The 17,370-nt window shown below is 42.3% G+C and overlaps 1 protein-coding gene across 1 annotated transcript; it reads right to left on the bottom strand.

Moving 5' to 3' along the window:
- Window positions 1-9,977: 9,977 nt before the first annotated feature.
- LOC311109704 (uncharacterized protein) lies at window positions 9,978-15,377 on the bottom strand. The gene is made up of 2 exons (XM_084152668.1): window positions 15,146-15,377; window positions 9,978-11,030 (listed from the first exon to the last, which is right to left on the bottom strand). Exons 1-2 carry the CDS (start codon window positions 15,336-15,338, stop codon window positions 10,270-10,272), a joined length of 954 nt encoding a protein of 317 aa, XP_084008794.1. The 5' UTR covers window positions 15,339-15,377; the 3' UTR covers window positions 9,978-10,269.
- Window positions 15,378-17,370: the final 1,993 nt, after the last annotated feature.

The raw sequence follows: 17,370 nt of genomic DNA, 5'->3' as shown, positions 1-17,370 counted from the left end.
GCATAAGGGGACGACGAGCGGATAAGAGGCAATCCGTAATTTCGATTAAGAGATTAATGAGTGAGCTAGGACAGACGTAGTCAATAACTATTTGTACAGCGACAAAATTCAGAACATGGGCCGTTCTTACAGTGTTCTCCCTGTCCACCAAGTCAGAACCGTAGGATAAATAAAGGGGGCATATAAGCAGACAAGGAAAGCTCTTACAATATTCGATGATGACATTTCTCTAAAACAGGTTATAGTGTACCACTAAGTCAGAACAGTAGACAAAATTAAGAGGGGAAAATATTCCAAATTATTAGGGTGAGGCACATGGGCTACTAACATCTTACTACACAACATACACTTAGTATTACTTTCTTAGCTACAGTATACATATCTCCATGGCATATTACATCATTTATGCAGCAGCATACAATACATTTTTGGACTCACCTTGATGTGCTGTGCTCACTTGAACAGGAAGGTGGCGCGGTGGTCGTTCGTGGGCAAATTTAGTCATCAGTCTGTCATTCTCTGGATTTATGGTGCTTTCAAGACAACTGAGAACTCTGAAAAAAACCAAGGTTGAATCATGATGACGTCAGTGATCTCAGGTCGGAGTTGTAGAAAGAGGCCTGAGTTCCCGACTTGCAATTCCGAGTTGGATGACTGTTCAAAACGTATTTTCCCAGTCAGAGCTCGTTTTTTTCAGAGTTCCCAGTTCCCAGTCGAACTCACTGAAGTCAGATTTCCCAGTTCTGAGTTTACAGTTGTTTTGAGCGTGGCAGAAGTCATGCTGGATTGAAAGCATGGCCAATGTTGAATGTTTATCCTTTTAAGCTTGGAAAAGAGACCCTTAAAACCATACTTGGAACCACAAACCCACTCCACTGAATAGAAAGCTAGTGATTGCTTTGCAATGCTTGCAGTTTGCCACTAATCCCTTCCAAACCACTCATTGTTGAATTTGCGATTTTCTACTTGTTGTGTAATGTTTATGCCAAATGGCCGATGAGCACCGATACGTTTTATCTATAATTTCTCTTCATTATTTCTCTTCATATGACAAGGATTAAAAAGCATTTGCCAGTAGATTGTCGACTTGATTCATGATGATGACTGCTAGCTAAGATTTTGAAAGTATGATGTTGACATGATCAGTCCAATCAAAGCTACTGTAGATATAACGTGATTTGACGTAATTTTATCTGTGGCCAATGACCTTGAGCCTTCTTGGATGGGCACTTCTAATGTAACTCTATGGCAGCACCCAAGGGGCTTGAATTTTCGAGCTCTACCCTTAGATTTGGTGGTGACTAGTGTCCCCATGAGTGACAGAACACTGAGCCAATCAAGGCGCAACTAGAGAACATTACCAACCCTACGCTCCGTATTTTCCGCCGGCTGCCCCACCACCACAGAAAGCACTGAGCTAGGCTGAAACACCTGCATTTTGGAGCTGCCTTGTGTTTTTTAGCTAAAAAGGTGGGGCTCAAAACAGGTGGGGCTCCACCTGCCCTGAATGACGGGTCGCCACTGCACTACCATAGGAGGAATAACCACACCCCAAAAATCTGTTGACAGCACTGCAAGTAGAGAGCAGTATGCACAGAGAGCAGTATGCACAGGCAAAAAGGATCATTTTATGTATCCTACTATCATCTTCCTGATTTTTTACTCTAGTTAACAGAGAACCCTTCTCTCACAAAACAACGACCTGCAGAAGAGTTGCAAAGGAGTGGAAAGGGGAGGGGTCAAAGGAGTGGAAAGGGGAGGGTCACATTAGTGGAAAGGGGATGGGTCAAATACGTGGAAAGGGGAGGGGTCAAATGAGTGGAAAGGGGAGGGGTCAGACTTATGACTACTGAGATGTACCCAAACACTCAGTTAAAGCTGGTCCTGCTTCTCACAACACTGTACCTCAGGGCCCTCTGGGGTCAGGCTCGGGGATGAGGGAAGGAGACACGGTTGTGGAGGGCACGGTCAGGTCAGTTGGAATGTTGAGGATCCTCCATGACGCTGGTGTTCCTTAGGAATGTGGCCTGTTAAACATCACACTGACCTACATTTAAACACACACAGTTATCACAGGAAGCCATTGTCAGTATAAGGTAGTGGTTCCCAAAGTCCTTTACAGCCTGACCTTTACCCAACAAAGGTCTTATCAAATGTTTTTGTGACCTAATAATTAAACAAAGGCACCGATTTACTTTCAGCCATGTCCCAGGAGACACCAGTCAGGAGGTAAAAGTTGACCCTTACAATTGACACAGGGTCTATATGCACAAAGCACCTCAGACTTTAGGAATGCTGTTCTAGGATAGGGTTAGGGTAGACGGCAGGGAATAGAGCTGATAGAGGATGTATTAAACCTGCCTAATATCAACCATCACAGAAACAATGTTCAACAGAGCAAAAGTGAGGGTTTCACTATGACATCCATTGAATCAATTACATCTTTAAAACAACGTTTATTTACTGTATTGCGTCAATACAGATATAATGGGCTACTTCAATATTCTAACATGCAGCCGTCAGTACAGATAGAAGCCCAAATATCCTGTATGTCATTGTTAAACAATTGAACAAGGACTCCTGTTGTTTAGAAATCCAAGTGTGTGCTCTGTGCTAAACACAGCGGTGAGGGCTTCCTGAAGCCAGCAGTGTCCCGGAGGGTAGGTCCCTGAAAGTGAGAGCTAGATTCAGCTAACAAATCTGATACTGACTGATGCTTTCCCCTCCACACACTACTCAATAAGTGCCAGAAAATAGAACATAACATTAATTTAAACGTTGGATGTAACAAGAAATCCACAATGATAAAGTATAATTTGTTGTTTTCACTTCAGATTCACTTCAGGCTGAAGCTTTTGCTGCACTCATTGCAGTGATATTGTGTGAGTATTCATATGCGACTTCAAGCTTCCTTTATTACTAAAGGATTTGTCACGTTCTTTGCACTGGTGAAGTTTCTCCCCTGTGTGAACGCTCTGATGACGTCTTAAATGGCTTAATGCCATGTACCTTTTACTGCATACAGGACAGCTATATGGTCTCTGTCCTGTATGAACTCTCATATGCAATGTCAATTCTATCTTCTGGTTGAAAGCTTTGCCACAGTTTTCACACTGAAAAGATCTCTCCCCTGTGTGTATCCTTGTATGTCTGTCCAAGTCACACTTCCGAATGAAACATTTGCCACAATCTTTGCACTGAGAAGATTTCTGTCCTGTGTGTATTCTCATATGCTGTTTCAGGTTACTCATAACATTGAAACATCTGCCACATTGTTTGCACTGATAAGGTTTCTCCCCAGTGTGTATCCTTGAATGGATGGTCAAGTGTCCCTTACGTGTGAAGCTGTTGCCACATTGTTTATACTGATATGTTTTCTCCATTGCAGCAGAGAAGTCTGGATGAACTGAGAGGGGCTGATCACTGGTTGGTTCTGGTACTCTGTAGCCCTCTTCATCAGGTTCTGCTTTGATCTCTTCAGTTGTGATGATAGGTAGAGTGCCCTGCTCTCCGTCATCCACAGTTTGGTTTTGATAAAGATGTGAGGGCTGAGGTGAGTCCTCCTGACTGAGTCTGAGCTCCTGATGTTCCTCTTTAATCTGTGTGGGTTCTGGGTCCTCCTGCCCCAGACTGGGGCTCCATTCCTGCTTACAGTTCTGCTGCTCAGGGGGAACAGTGGGAGTGAGTAGCTGGAAGTCTGGAGGGAAAAAAATATATTCAATCAATATTTTGACTTATCTTAATAAATACAAAAATAAAAAATACAAAAAATAGTAATTTTATTTGGAAGGCCTCTGTGCTAAAAAAACATTTTACATTTTTACATTTTAGTCATTTAGCAGACGCTCTTATCCAGAGCGACTTACAGGAGCAATTAGGGTTAAGTGCCTTGCTCAAGGGCACATTTACGTCATTTAGCAGACGCTCTTATCCAGAACGACTCACCAATTGGTGCGTTCACCCTATAGCCAGTGGGATAACCACTTTACAAATTTTTTTTTGGGGGGGGGTAGAAGGATTACTTTATCCTATCCCAGGTAATCCTTAAAGAGGTGGGGTTTCAAATGTCTCCGGAAGGTGGTGAGTGACTCCGCTGTCCTGGCGTCGTGAGGGAGCTTGTTCCACCATTGGGGTGCCAGAGCAGCGAACAGTTTTGACTGGGCTGAGCGGGAGCTATGCTTCCGCAGAGGAAGGGGAGCCAGCAGGCCTAGCTACAGCACGTGATTCAACAAAGCAAAGTTGTGTTCAGAGTGCGCTATCCCAATATTAGACTTGTCATTAATTACTTAATTAATTAGTAAGTCGAGGTCTAAGGGCATTTCATAGTGACTGCATTCAAGATAACTTATGATCCGATGACTGCTGGCAGCATGTGTCCCACGTCCAAAGCTACAGAGCCTTTAGAAAGTATTCACACCCCTTGACTTTTTCCACATTTTGTTGTATTACAGCATGAATTTAAAATTGATTAAATTGAGATTGTGTCATTGGCCTACAAAGTGGAATTATGTTTTGAGAAATGCTCACAAATTAACTAAAAATGAAAAGCTGAAATGTCTTGAGTCAATAAGTATTCAACCCCTTTGTTATAGCAAGCCTAAATTAGTTCAGGAGTAAAATTTGCTAAGCTGTCATATGGAATTGTTTTTAAATGGTCCTACTATGGATCATTTAGCTATTTTACATGGTTGGTGCTGCCACCTGGGGGATGGAGTGTGGAAGTGTATCCTGGTAGAGTGTGTTGCCGAACTGTGTGCTAACACTAAACCACCTACTCCATAAACCTAGCACCTGGAACATGCGAAAAACCATGTAAACACCTGCAAGATTTGGTTAGTATGCATGCATCACGTGCATGTACTTCATCTTGTGCACGTGCCTTTAGTCACGAGCAAGCAAATCTTGATTACAACACACAGAGACCCGTGTTTTGAAGTCGGTTTAATAATACTTTCCTGTGGATATTTTGTCTAAAATTTCAACCCACTGAAGGACCAACTGCTCGGGCACATTCGTGACTGACAGACAAGGGACGTTTTTTTCTTCTTCTATGTACAGTGCGTTCGGAAAGTATTCTGACCCCTTGACTTTTTCCACATTTTGTTACGTTACAGCCTTATTCTAAACTGGATTAAATCGTTTTCCCCCCCAATCTACACACAATACCCCATAAGTATTCAGACCCTTTACTCAGTACTTTGTTGAAGCACCTTTGGCAGTGATTACAGCCTCGAGTCTTCTTGGGAGTTTCTCCCATTCTTCTCTGCAGATCCTCTCAAGCTCTGTCAGGTACAGTCATTGGACCATGAGTTCTCGATTGCAGTCGCTATGGAATGCTCTTCAGACTTTAGCCAGCATATCCAACCCGCTTGCTTACAGCTGCACTAGGGTCGGACAGGCTTCCTGTGTAGATTAAGACACCGCAGAACCGGCACGAGATATGTCTCGGAAAATGTATCTCAATCCAGGGATGAGAAATGGATTGTACTCCGAATTGTCCCATTATCCCAACTGCTAAACCGAGAATATTGAACGACTGCTCAATCTTCTCTGTGTAACAGTTGGGATAATGGAACTATTCGGAGTAGAACTTGTAACAGTTGGGATAATGGAAGAATTCGGAGTACAAAGCATTTCTCATCCCTCCATGGGGTCTTAATCTAGGCAGGAAGACTGTCCGACCCTAGTGCAGCTGTAAGCAAGCAGGTCGATCTGCTGGCTATTTAGCCCTCATCTTATTAGTTCATTAAATAAATCATTAATCTGGAGGTATAATATGGGGCTAAGGGTGCGCATATCACAACTTGCCACATTAATTATCTAGTCTAGTAACGTTAAGTCTACAAGTCAAATCTCGTATCACAACTGTAGCTCGCTATACACACCAGCTCTGTGTAACTTTATCTCTGGTTTGATAACCATGTCCAACAGCCTCCGTAGACTCTCGTTCTCCTCTGCTGAACGGCAGATTTCTTCCTGATACTCTGCTATACTGATACTATGACTAAAATGTCCTCTTAAATCCGCAATCTGGATCCCTTCACGGTCTCATTGAAGAACTAGATCACTTTTCTAGACTCTCTGGACTTAAACCCAATTATGATACCTTATGTATTGGATCGTTAAAAGACACAAATGTTACATTACCTTATAGTTTACCTATAAAATGGTCTGATGGTGAAGTAGACATACTTGATATTCATATCAATTAACTTACCCCAACAGATTTCAATAGAAAGTTAGCAAAAATAGACAAGATTCTGCAACCATGGAGAGGTATACCTGTCTATTTATGGACGAATCACATTGATTAACTCTAGTCTTATCATATTTTACTTACTTACGTATGGCGCTGCCTACTCCAGACAACATATATTTTTAAATTATATGAGCAAAACATATTTCACTTTATTTGGAACGCTAAGCCAGATCAAATTAAACGGCATTTCTCACCGTTCTACTGACGAATATGTTGCTCCTTTCTGCTAATACAGGAGTAATAAAAGCCTAGTGCACTAATTTGGTGAAAGAAAACAAATGCTGCACCAAATATAAATTGTGATTTTCAGGGAGTGCTGCAGCGCCTTCAGCACCCCTACTTCCCATGGCTATGCCTTTAAATATTAAAGTGTTAAACCTCTCACTAAAAGCTTCACTCATACATAAATTATACTAAAACCCAAACTGGTTCTCCAGAAGATTACTAAGAAAGGTTTGGCCTTTTTACCTTTATACAGATTACAACTTCTCATTTTCGATTAATTGAAAATGAAACTTTGTTCAAAGTATCGCCCTTTCAGTTAAATGTAACTAAATGTAATCAAAAATGTAATCTACGTACTCTCCAAAAGTAATTATTTATCATGAGAGGGCCATAAACAATAACTAGTAATCCTGCACACTCCAAGAAAGGTTAAAATCTCACCATTCTGGTAAAAATAGTTATACATTTCTGAGGTGTAGTCACTTTTAAGGACACAAGCTCAAGTACACAGTAAAAATATGATAGAAAATATGAAAATATTAAATAGTTCATATGATGTATTTCCTATTCAACAAAACTGTATGAATAAGGCTTGAAATGCCTTACAGTATGCTTTCTAAATATAGTATAATCAAACTATAAGATTTCACCTTCGTTATAACTGTAAAATACGCATTTGTATGTTTAGTGTTAGAAGAAATGTGAATATTTTCTAAAGGTCTCTCTTGATCAAAACGTTTGCCCTCATCGCTGTGAATGTCTCACAGAGCTATAGCTTGGCTTCCTGGACTTGTTAGGAGCTCGCATATCATCTCATGAATCGTATCCGTCTATGACAAACATTTAAAAAATATGTTTAAAATATATGAATTATTTTAGAATAATGGCTATAAATCGATCTCTGAATGAGCTACAGTGATGAAACCACTCTTTCCTGCTGGGCTATGGTATAAGGATTGCAGGCATGTGCTTTGTCAGTGGCTGTGATGTAGGGTTCGGCCAGGAGTTGATGGACAGTCGGAAGTGCAAATGAAATGGTAGGAGGGACATCCCAGCTTCAAGTGGTTTTTATGTTCCCTTCCTACATCACAGGCTCAGACAATATACTAATGTGTCCGTGGGAACCAGGGCTATCGCTCAATGCAAGCCATTTCGATCTAGTGTCCACAGATCGATTTATACCCGGAAATGTCGGTCGGAACCAGTACCAGAACCACGCAGGTCCCCTAAACAGGGGACTTTACATCTAAGAGGTTTTAAACAAGCTATACAAAGCTGGTTACAATTTCAATTTTATCTTCCAGAAAAGATATAACAAATATTATGGTTAAACTCAAATATAATGATTGATTTAAAGATCGGCATGAATAGAAAAATGTACCAGTTTTACTTGAGGACAAAAATGTTGACAGCTTCGCCATACAGGTTGCAAAATGTAAGGGTTGGGGTGAGGTGTGACCCAGGTGCGGTGCAGGATATACAGTAGGCAGTAGGCAGAGATGGTGAAACAAGGATCTTTACTGGTGGTCCCGAAGCCAAATACAAAATAACGGACTTATCAAGATAAAAGAAAGGCGGAGCAAATAAGTCTCCAAAAACCGTCTGACAGCCAAAATATGAAATACTACCTAAGACTGAAACAAATAGCGAAACAGGGAGAACACTTCTCAAGTACCTGTACATAGATCTCCGATCAGACACTGAGCAGTACCGCTGGACATAGAGAATCTAGCAGAGAAAACTGAGCAAGGGAACACAGGGAAGTGAGGGCATAAATACACAGGTGAACCGATAGACACAGGTGACAACAATAGGATGATGATTAGTCCCGACTGTGAGTGATGAGGTGCCTAAGGTTGTCGGAGGATGACACCTAGTGGGTCGCTCCGTAACAGCAAAATAGCTGCGACAGGATTGTCGTTGTACTGATTCCATGGCACATGGTGTATGAACTGATACATTTACATTTTAGTCATTTAGCAGACGCTCTTATCCAGAGCGACTTACAGGAGCAATTAGGGTTAAGTGCCTTGCTCAAGGGCACATCGACAGATTTTTCACCTAGTCGGCTCGGGGATTAGAACCAGCGACCTTTCGGTTACTGGCACAACGCTCTTAACCACTAAGCTACCTGCCGCCAAAATACAAAAACAACGCTTGATTCAACACTTCAAGTTTCTTAATTATTATACAAAATTCTTGCTACCAACATAATGTTATATATACAGTGCCTTCGGAAAGTATTCAGACCCCTTGACTTTTTCCACCTTTTGTTACGTTACAGCCTTATTCTAAAATGGATTAAATATATTTTTTTTTCTCAGCAATCTACACACAATACCCCATAATGACAAAGCAAAAAATCTGTAGCATTGACGGTCCCCAAGAACACAGTGGCCTCCATCATTCTTAAATGGAAGAAGTTTGGAACCACCAAGACTCTTCCTAGAGCTGGCCGCCCGGCCAAACTGAGCAATCGGGGGAGAAGGGCCTTGGTCACTCTGACAGAGCTCTAGAGTTCCTCTGTGGAGATGGGAGAAACTTCCAGAAGAACAACCATCTCTGCAGCACTCCACCAATCAGGCCTTTATGGTAGAGTGGCCAGACGGAAGCCACTCCTCAGTAAAAGGCACACGACAGCCCGCTTGGAGTTTGCCAAAAGGCACCTAAAGACTCTCAGACCATGAGAAACAAAATTGTCTGGCAGCATCCCTATGGTGAAGCATGTTGGTGGCAGCATCATGCTGTGGGGATGTTTTTCAGCGGCAGAGACTGGGAGACTAGTCAGGATCGAGGCAAAGATAAACGGAGCAAAGTACAGAGAGATCCTTGATGAAAACCTGCTCCAGAGTGCTCAGGACCTCAGACTGGGGCGAAGGTTCACCTTTCAACAGGACAACGACCCTAAGCACACAGCCAAGACAACACAGGTGTGGCTTCGGAACAAGTCTCTGAACGTCCTTGAGTAGCCTAGCCAGAGCCCGGACTTGAACCCGATCGAACATCTCTGGAGAGACCTGACAATAGCTGTGCAGCAACGCTCCCCATCCAACCTGACAGAGCTTGAGATTATCTGCCTAGAGGAATGGGAGAAATTCCCTAAATACAGGTGTGCCAAGCTTGTAGCGTCATACCCAAGACGACTTGAGGCTGTAATCGCTGCCAAAGATGCTTCAACAAAGTACTGAGTAAAGGGTCTGAATACTTATGTAAATGTGATATTTCAGTTATAAATTTTTTATACATTTGCTAACATTTCTAAAAAACTGTTTCTGCTTTGTCATTATGTGGTATCGTGTGTAGATTGATGAGGGAACATTAAAACAAAATCAATTTTAGAATAAGGCTGTAACATAACAAAATGTAAAAAGTCAAGGGGTCTGAATACTTTCCGAATGCACTGTAGGTCCCTGAAAGTGAGAGCTAGATTAATTTTACCAATCTGATACTGACTGATGTTTTTCACTCCACACACAACTCAATTTGTTTTGTTGTCAAGTGCCAGAAAATAGAACATAACATTTATTTACAAGTTGGATGTGAGAAGAAATCCACAATGATATAAAAGTATCATGTTGTTTTCACTTTCACTTCAGGTGGAAGCTTTTGCTGTACTCACTGCAGTAATATCATGTATGCCCTTTAGTGTGACTGCTCAAATGTCATGTAAGGCTATGTTTATATCTAAAACATCTGCCACATTATTTGCACTGGTAAGATTTCTCCCCTGTGTGAACACACTGATGAAGTCTTAAATAGCTCAATGTGATGTAACTTTTCCTGCATTAAGGACAACTATATTGTTTCTCCCCTGTATGAGCTGTCATATGCGATGTCAATTCTATCTTCTGGTTGAAGGATTTGTCACATTGTTTGCACTGATAGGGTCTCTCCCCTGTGTGTATCCTTGAATGGCTGGTCAAGTTGCTCTTATGGTTAAACATTTTGCCACATTGTTTGCACTGATAGGGATTCTCTCCTGTGTGTGTCCTTGAATGGATGGTCAAGTTGCTCTTCTGGTTAAACCTTTTGCCACATTGTTTGCACAGAAAAGGTTTCTCTCCTGTGTGTGTCCTTGAATGGATGGTCAAGTTGCTCTTCTGGTTAAACCTTTTGCCACATTGTTTGCACAGAAAAGGTTTCTCTCCTGTGTGTATCTTTAAATGCAAGATCAAGTTTCCCTTACGTGTAAAGCTTTTGCCACATTGTTTACACCAATATGGTTTTTCCACTGTAGCAGAGCAGTCTGGATGAACGGAGAGGGGCTGATCACTGGTTGGTTCTGGTACTTTGTAGCCCTCTCCATCAGGTTCTGTTTTGACCTCTTCAGTTATGATGATAGGTAGAGTGCCCCGCTCTCCATCATCCACAGTTTGGTTTTGGTAAAGATGTGAGGGCTGAGGTGAGTCCTCCTGACTGAGTCTGAGCTCCTGTTGTTCCTCTTTAATCTGTGTGGGTTCTGGGTCCTCCTGCCCCAGACTGGGGCTCCACTCCTGCTCACAGTTCTGCTGCTCAGGGGGAACAGTGGGAGTGAGTAGCTGGAAGTCTGGAGGGAAAAAAATACATTCAATCAATATTGACTTATTATCGTAATAAGAAATCTGTACTTCTACTTGGAAGGCCTGTCTGTGCTAAAAAAAAAACAAGACGATGTTGTCTAGTCTACACTGGTGGGAAGCATGAACATGAGCTCCTTGTAAGGGTGAAGGAGGCTGAGATTGCCAGGATAAGCTGTCCAGTGTCTCTTATGCCAAGGCAGCGAAAAGAGTGAAAGAAAGTGCTAGTGGGTCGCTTGCCATGGTGGAGACACCATAGTCTAGTGCTGTGGGTGCCGTTCTCCAGGTGCAGGATCCAGATACCCTCGTCGTGAAAAAGGGGGACTTTGCATTTATCGACTGCCGGAGTGGATAAGAACTCAAGAAAGATCGATATCATCATATCTGCAGCTGAACACTTCTTGGGATTGAAGGATGTCATGGGCGAGGGGCTGCACAGAGTATTGGCTGGAGCAGTTCCGTCCTGTCAGGTCCCCAGTAGGGTTCTGAGTGCATGTTTTTTTAAATTGATTTTTGTTCCTTATTTTTAAAATGTTTATTTTTGGGGGGTCCCTCCAACTGGTAATTACTAGTGGGAAATTCATCTATCATTCCTGATCTCCCATTTATCCCACATGCTGAACTCTGACGTCACATTAAGGAAAGTATCTCAATATTGGCATTTTTGGCCGGTAAATGCAACAACAAAACATTATTTATAAAAAAGCAATCTATGAATATGATTTTTGAACACAATAATTTGTTTGTGAGCATGATAGCTGTACTTTTAGTTTATGGTTGAAGCAGCTTGTTTGCCATTAGCCAATCGGCGTTTCTTAACTATTTCAAAGCACGTGAATGCATCCAACTCGTATTTACCACTTCACATCTAGTAATTACCACCTTCCCACTTGGTTATGAATGAAGCATCTACACCAGAGACAGTATAGAAACCGAGACTCCTCATTGGCTCACATTTTCTGGTTGGCGCATAAGTAGACTAGCCTCATTTATAACCGTTGCAAAATTCCACACTAAATATCCGCGTGCGCCATTTCTGAAATGATTGCGCACATACAAAAATATTTAGATTGATCAACTTGGTACATGCCATATATACGCATGTTACTGTTATAAATCAGACCTGTCCTGAACGTGAACTAGCATTAAAACTCAGCCTGAAAAACGCCCATCATTCACCTTGTATGGTGACAATAACACCCTTATTTGCTGTATACTTTAAAAGTATTTGAATTAGGCCGAGGCAATTTTCTAAAGGAAATAGCAATAGCGAACTTGATCAAATGTCTTTGGAGGTGATGGCAGAATGTTCAACTTTTGCAGTGACATTTGCTGTAGGCCTAGGCTGACAGACAAAAAGTTTATGAAAGACAACAATTGCAAATTGCTGTGGACCTGTAAACAGATCATTTGAATTTAATAGGGCCTAATGTTTTGCATTGACTTTTTCTCAAACCTATGCTGCACTGCCCACGAATTCTGAAACATTGTCTACTTACAGTGGTAGCCATATACATCAATGCAAAATATCAACTGTCTGTTCACTTGTTAAATTCTACTTTATGTTATAAACCACACTTCCTCTCTGATGTATAGAGCAAAATACCTGAAATAATAGCCTATCTAATAGGCCCAGTGAAACGAGAGATAGACATGGTAATTTGTTGGAGGCTATGGTTACTTCGTGAATATGAACCCATCATGGCCAGAAAAGGTGAAGAATTTATTTTACAATGGTTATGAAAAGGTATGTGTATAAAGCCAATATTGTCTACTGAAGAAATTAGAAATTACAGTATTCAGACGTAAGCTACAGAAGGAACCCACACCTTAATAACCTGCGCTCCGGATCGGATGGCATACTGCAAAATACTTGAAATACTGTTGCTTATCTATTGACTGCTGTGAAGTGGGTCCAACTAAACGAGAGATGGGACGAATGGTATCCTTGTTGTAGGCCTATAGGCTACCTCATGAGTATGAAACCATCGCAAAAAGGTGAGGAATTTATTATGCAATGAAATAAATAATAGCCTAGGAAATATACCCATTTCTAATTATTTTAAAATTCAAAGATAAACTAAATAGACTTTCTCTCCTCACTAATGGAAAATGATTGCATCTTGTTATTAACCGGTTTATCGTTATGAATAAGTGTGTCCATCATATGCCCCTTTTGCACAAAATACTAATCTACTTGCCTGCTTGCAATGCAATACTTCAACCACTAGAAAGTGTGCGTACGCATGGTCTAAAGCAGGGTTCTTCAATTCCGGTCCTGGAGGGCCAAAACACCTGTTTTTCATCCTCTCCTTCTAATCAGGGGCTAATTCAGACCTGGGACACCAGGTGAGTGCAATTAACTACCAGGTAGAAATAAAAAACAGAAGTGTTTCGGCCCTCCAGGACCGGAATTGAAGAACCCTGGTCTAAAGTTTGCGGGAAGGTGAGCTCATTTTCACGTCAACTTCAGTTTTTATAAATGCCTAATTTTATGTGAAAACTAGTGCACGCATGTTTTGTGGTATATTTTGCAAGTACCCGCAGTTTATAAATGAGGCCCCAGATCCAGCTGTTATCGCATTGGTGACTATGAAAGAGCCATAGAATCTGACCGAAACTGACAGACAAAAAGGTTATGAAAGACAACAATTGGAAATTGCTGTGGACCTGTAAACATATCGTTTGAATTTAATAGGGCCTGTTTTGCATGGACTTTTTCTCGAACCTATGCTGCACTGCCCACGAATTCTGAAACAGTGTCTACTTACAGTGGTAGCCATATACTTCAATGCAAAAGATCAACTGTCTGTTCAGCTGATATCGCATTGGTGACTATGAGACAGCCATAGGATGTGACTGAATATTACTGATTCTCCCCACACACAGTAACTGGAGTAAATGTGGGGCGATATGAGAAGCCGAAAGTATTCTGAGCACAAATTGACGTTTTTCCAAAATTAGTAGAAAAACAACTTTGTTCGAGGTCTGTGCTAGTTCTTAAAAGCGCCTGTGGCAGTTCTTAGGCCTGGGTTGCGTTCAGTACATAACGTAAAATAATGTTAAATTGAACGGAAACCATGCTGAACGTAATAGAACGTTCAATTGAACGGAAAAGGTTGGGTTGTGGGTTCAAAATGCACCGCTGCCCTTTAAATACGTTACTTATTGCTTCAAGCCACAAACCGGCACCCCCACCGAACAGAACAAACATATCTCAAAGTCTGTTCAAAAACGTAAAAGACAAACCGTTCCGCAACATAGCAAACTTTCAAACGAACCGCTAGGCGGTATTGCCTGATACATACGGGTGTGACCATGAGGGGATTCGATGCATGCTCCTGGTGAAACGGGTTTTACGTTGATTGCATTCAATTTGGAACCGGGCTGCCTCCCGGGCGTGAGCCACGTGTCCCATTCTGGCCGATGAGCAAAGTCGCCTCAAAACAAAACTGATGTAGGTTAAGCACGTGGAGTAATGAGTAGGATTGACATGCATAAGTGATTGCTTTGGATAAAAACTATTTATCTGCCTTCCCAATGAAAACTAGTTTGAAAATTCGAACATATATGTTATGGAGAAGAGATGTTGTATGTTTCTGAATGATGCACCATGCTCCATTGTCGACAATATGACCGAGTAGCGCAGATTACCATTAGATTTTAGTAGGGCGTGCCTCCCTCACCGGCCCGAGCTACCGGTTCAACCGAATCCTCTCAGTCTGAAATCGCAAAAAGTCCTGCATCACTATGCTAACTGCCCTCTGAGCCGCCATAGTTCCGTTTCCATTTAATTCAACGTTGCACCCCTTTCTGTCGTACTGAACGCAACCCTGGTCTACACTACAGCACGTGATTCAAAAAAGCAATGTTGGCAAACCAGGGGTGTATTCATTACACCGATTCTGTTGCAAAACGCTTCTTAAACGGAAGCAAACGGAACGATACGGGAAGGGACCTACCGGAATTTGTTCAAATGCACTAATGATTACACCCCTGAGTTGCGTTCAGGGAGCGAATAGCAAAACGTGCCTCATACATTGTCTAGCAACATTATTCTACAAGTAAAATATTGTTACAACTCTAACGTTAACTCGCTACAGACCTGTTCTGTGTAACTTTATATCTGGTTTAATAACCATGTCCATCTCCCTCCGTAGACGATCGTTCTCCTCTGCTGAACGGAATATTTCTTCCTGATACTCTGCTATGGTCTTCTCTACGGCCTCGAATATCTCCACAGCAGTCGCCGACAAACGTTCCGTGACGAACACATTCAGCAACTGTAGTTTGGACATATTGGCGAGGGCAATGAAAGTCTAGCTGTTTGTTTTATCAAAAAAAAATTGAAACGTCTACCTGCTTCAGCCTAGCGGGTTTACGGTACCTGGTAGATACCTTTGTAACAACAACGTCACGTGATGTGTTTTCACCAACCGTGGACAGTGTAAAAGAGGCTGCATTACATTAGCGCCACCTGACGGTTTGGAGCACGTCAAACATTGTCAAACCATGTCAGGGGGCCATCAATTAACTGGGAGAAGTTTAAAATTGATTGGCCTCCAGGCAAGCAACAAGAGCCATGCCGTCTACATATTTGAGTGAGGTCATTGTTTTTGAATGCCATTTCATTTGTGTATACGGAGAACAGGCGTGTGTGCTCTGTGGTAGATACAGTGGTGAGGGCTTCCTGAAGCCAGCAGTGTCCTGGAGGGTAGGTCCCTGAAAGTGAGAGCTAGATTCAGTTTACCAATCTGATAATGACTGATGCTTTCCCCTCCACAAAATACACAATTTGTTCTGTTATCAATTGCCAGAAAACAAAATGTAAAACTTATTCACAAGTTGGATGTGTCAAGAAATTCACAATGACAAAGTATGCATTTATTGTTTAAACTTCAGATTCACTTCAGGTTGAAGATTTTATGTATCCCCTTTTGAGTGCTCATATGAGACTTCAAGTTTCCTTTCAAACTAAAGCATTTGCCACATTCTTTGCACTGGTAACATTTATCCCATGTGAACACGCTGATGACATCTTAGATACACTATATAAACTCAGCAAAAAAAGAAACGTCCCTTTTTCAGGACCCTGTCTTTCAAAGATAATTCGTAAAAAAATCCAAATAACTTCACAGATCTTCATTGTAAAGGGTTTAAACACTGTTTCCCATGCTTGTTCAATGAACCATAAACAATTAATGAACATGCACCTGTGGAACGGTCATTAAGACACTAACAGCTTACAGACGGTAGGCAATTAAGGTCACAGTTATGAAAACTTAGGACACTAAAGAGGCCTTTCTACTGACTCTGAAAAACACCAAAAGAAAGATGCCCAGGGTCCCTGCTCATCTGCGTGAATGTGCCTTAGGCATGCTACAAGGAGGCATGATGTGGCCAGGGCAATAAATTGCAATGTCCGTACTGTGAGACGCCTAAGACAGCGCTACAGGGAGACAGGACGGACAGCTGATCGTCCTCGCAGTGGCAGATTACGTGTAACAACAACTGCACAGGATCGGTACATCCGAACATCACACCTGCGGGACAGGTACAGGATGGCAACAACAACTGCCCGAGTTACACCAGGAACGCACAATCCCTCCATCAGTGCTCAGACTGTCCGCAATAGGCTGAGAGAGGCTGGACTGAGGGCTTGTAGGCCTGTTGTCTGGCGAGGACCTGCCTTACATCACCGGCAACAACGTCGCCTATGGGCACAAACCCACCGTCGCTGGACCAAAGAGGACTGGAAAAAAGTGCTCTTCACTGACGAGTCGCAGTTTTGTCTCACCAGGGGTGATGGTCGGATTCGCGTTTATCGCCGAGGCCTGTACTCTGGAGCGGGATCGATTTGGATGTGGAGGGTCTGTCATGGTCTGGGGCGGTGTGTCACAGCATCATCGGACTGAGCTTGTTGTCATTGCAGGCAATCTCAACGCCGTGCGTAACAGGGAAGACATCCTCCTCCCTCATGTGGGACCCTTCCTGCAGGCTCATCCTGACATGAACCTCCAGCATGACAATGCCATACTGCTCGTTCTGTGCGTGATTTCCTGCAAGACAGGAATGTCAGTGTTCTGCCATGGCCAGCGTCGAGCCCAGATCTCAATCGCATTGAGCACGTCTGGGACCTGTTGGATCGGAGAGTGAGGGCTAGGGCCATTCCCCCAGAAATGTCAGGGAACTTGCAGGTGCCTTGGTGGAAGAGTGGGGTAACATCTCACAGCAAGAACTGGCAAATCTGGTGCAGTCCATGAGAAGGAGATGCACTGCAGTACTTAATGCAGCTGGTGGCCACACCAGATACTGACTGTTACTTTTGAT

Source organism: Coregonus lavaretus (assembly GCF_964263955.1).
Source record: "Coregonus lavaretus genome assembly, chromosome: 35".
Lineage (NCBI taxonomy): Eukaryota > Metazoa > Chordata > Actinopteri > Salmoniformes > Salmonidae > Coregonus > Coregonus lavaretus.
This window is presented reverse-complemented; position numbering and strand designations above follow the sequence as displayed.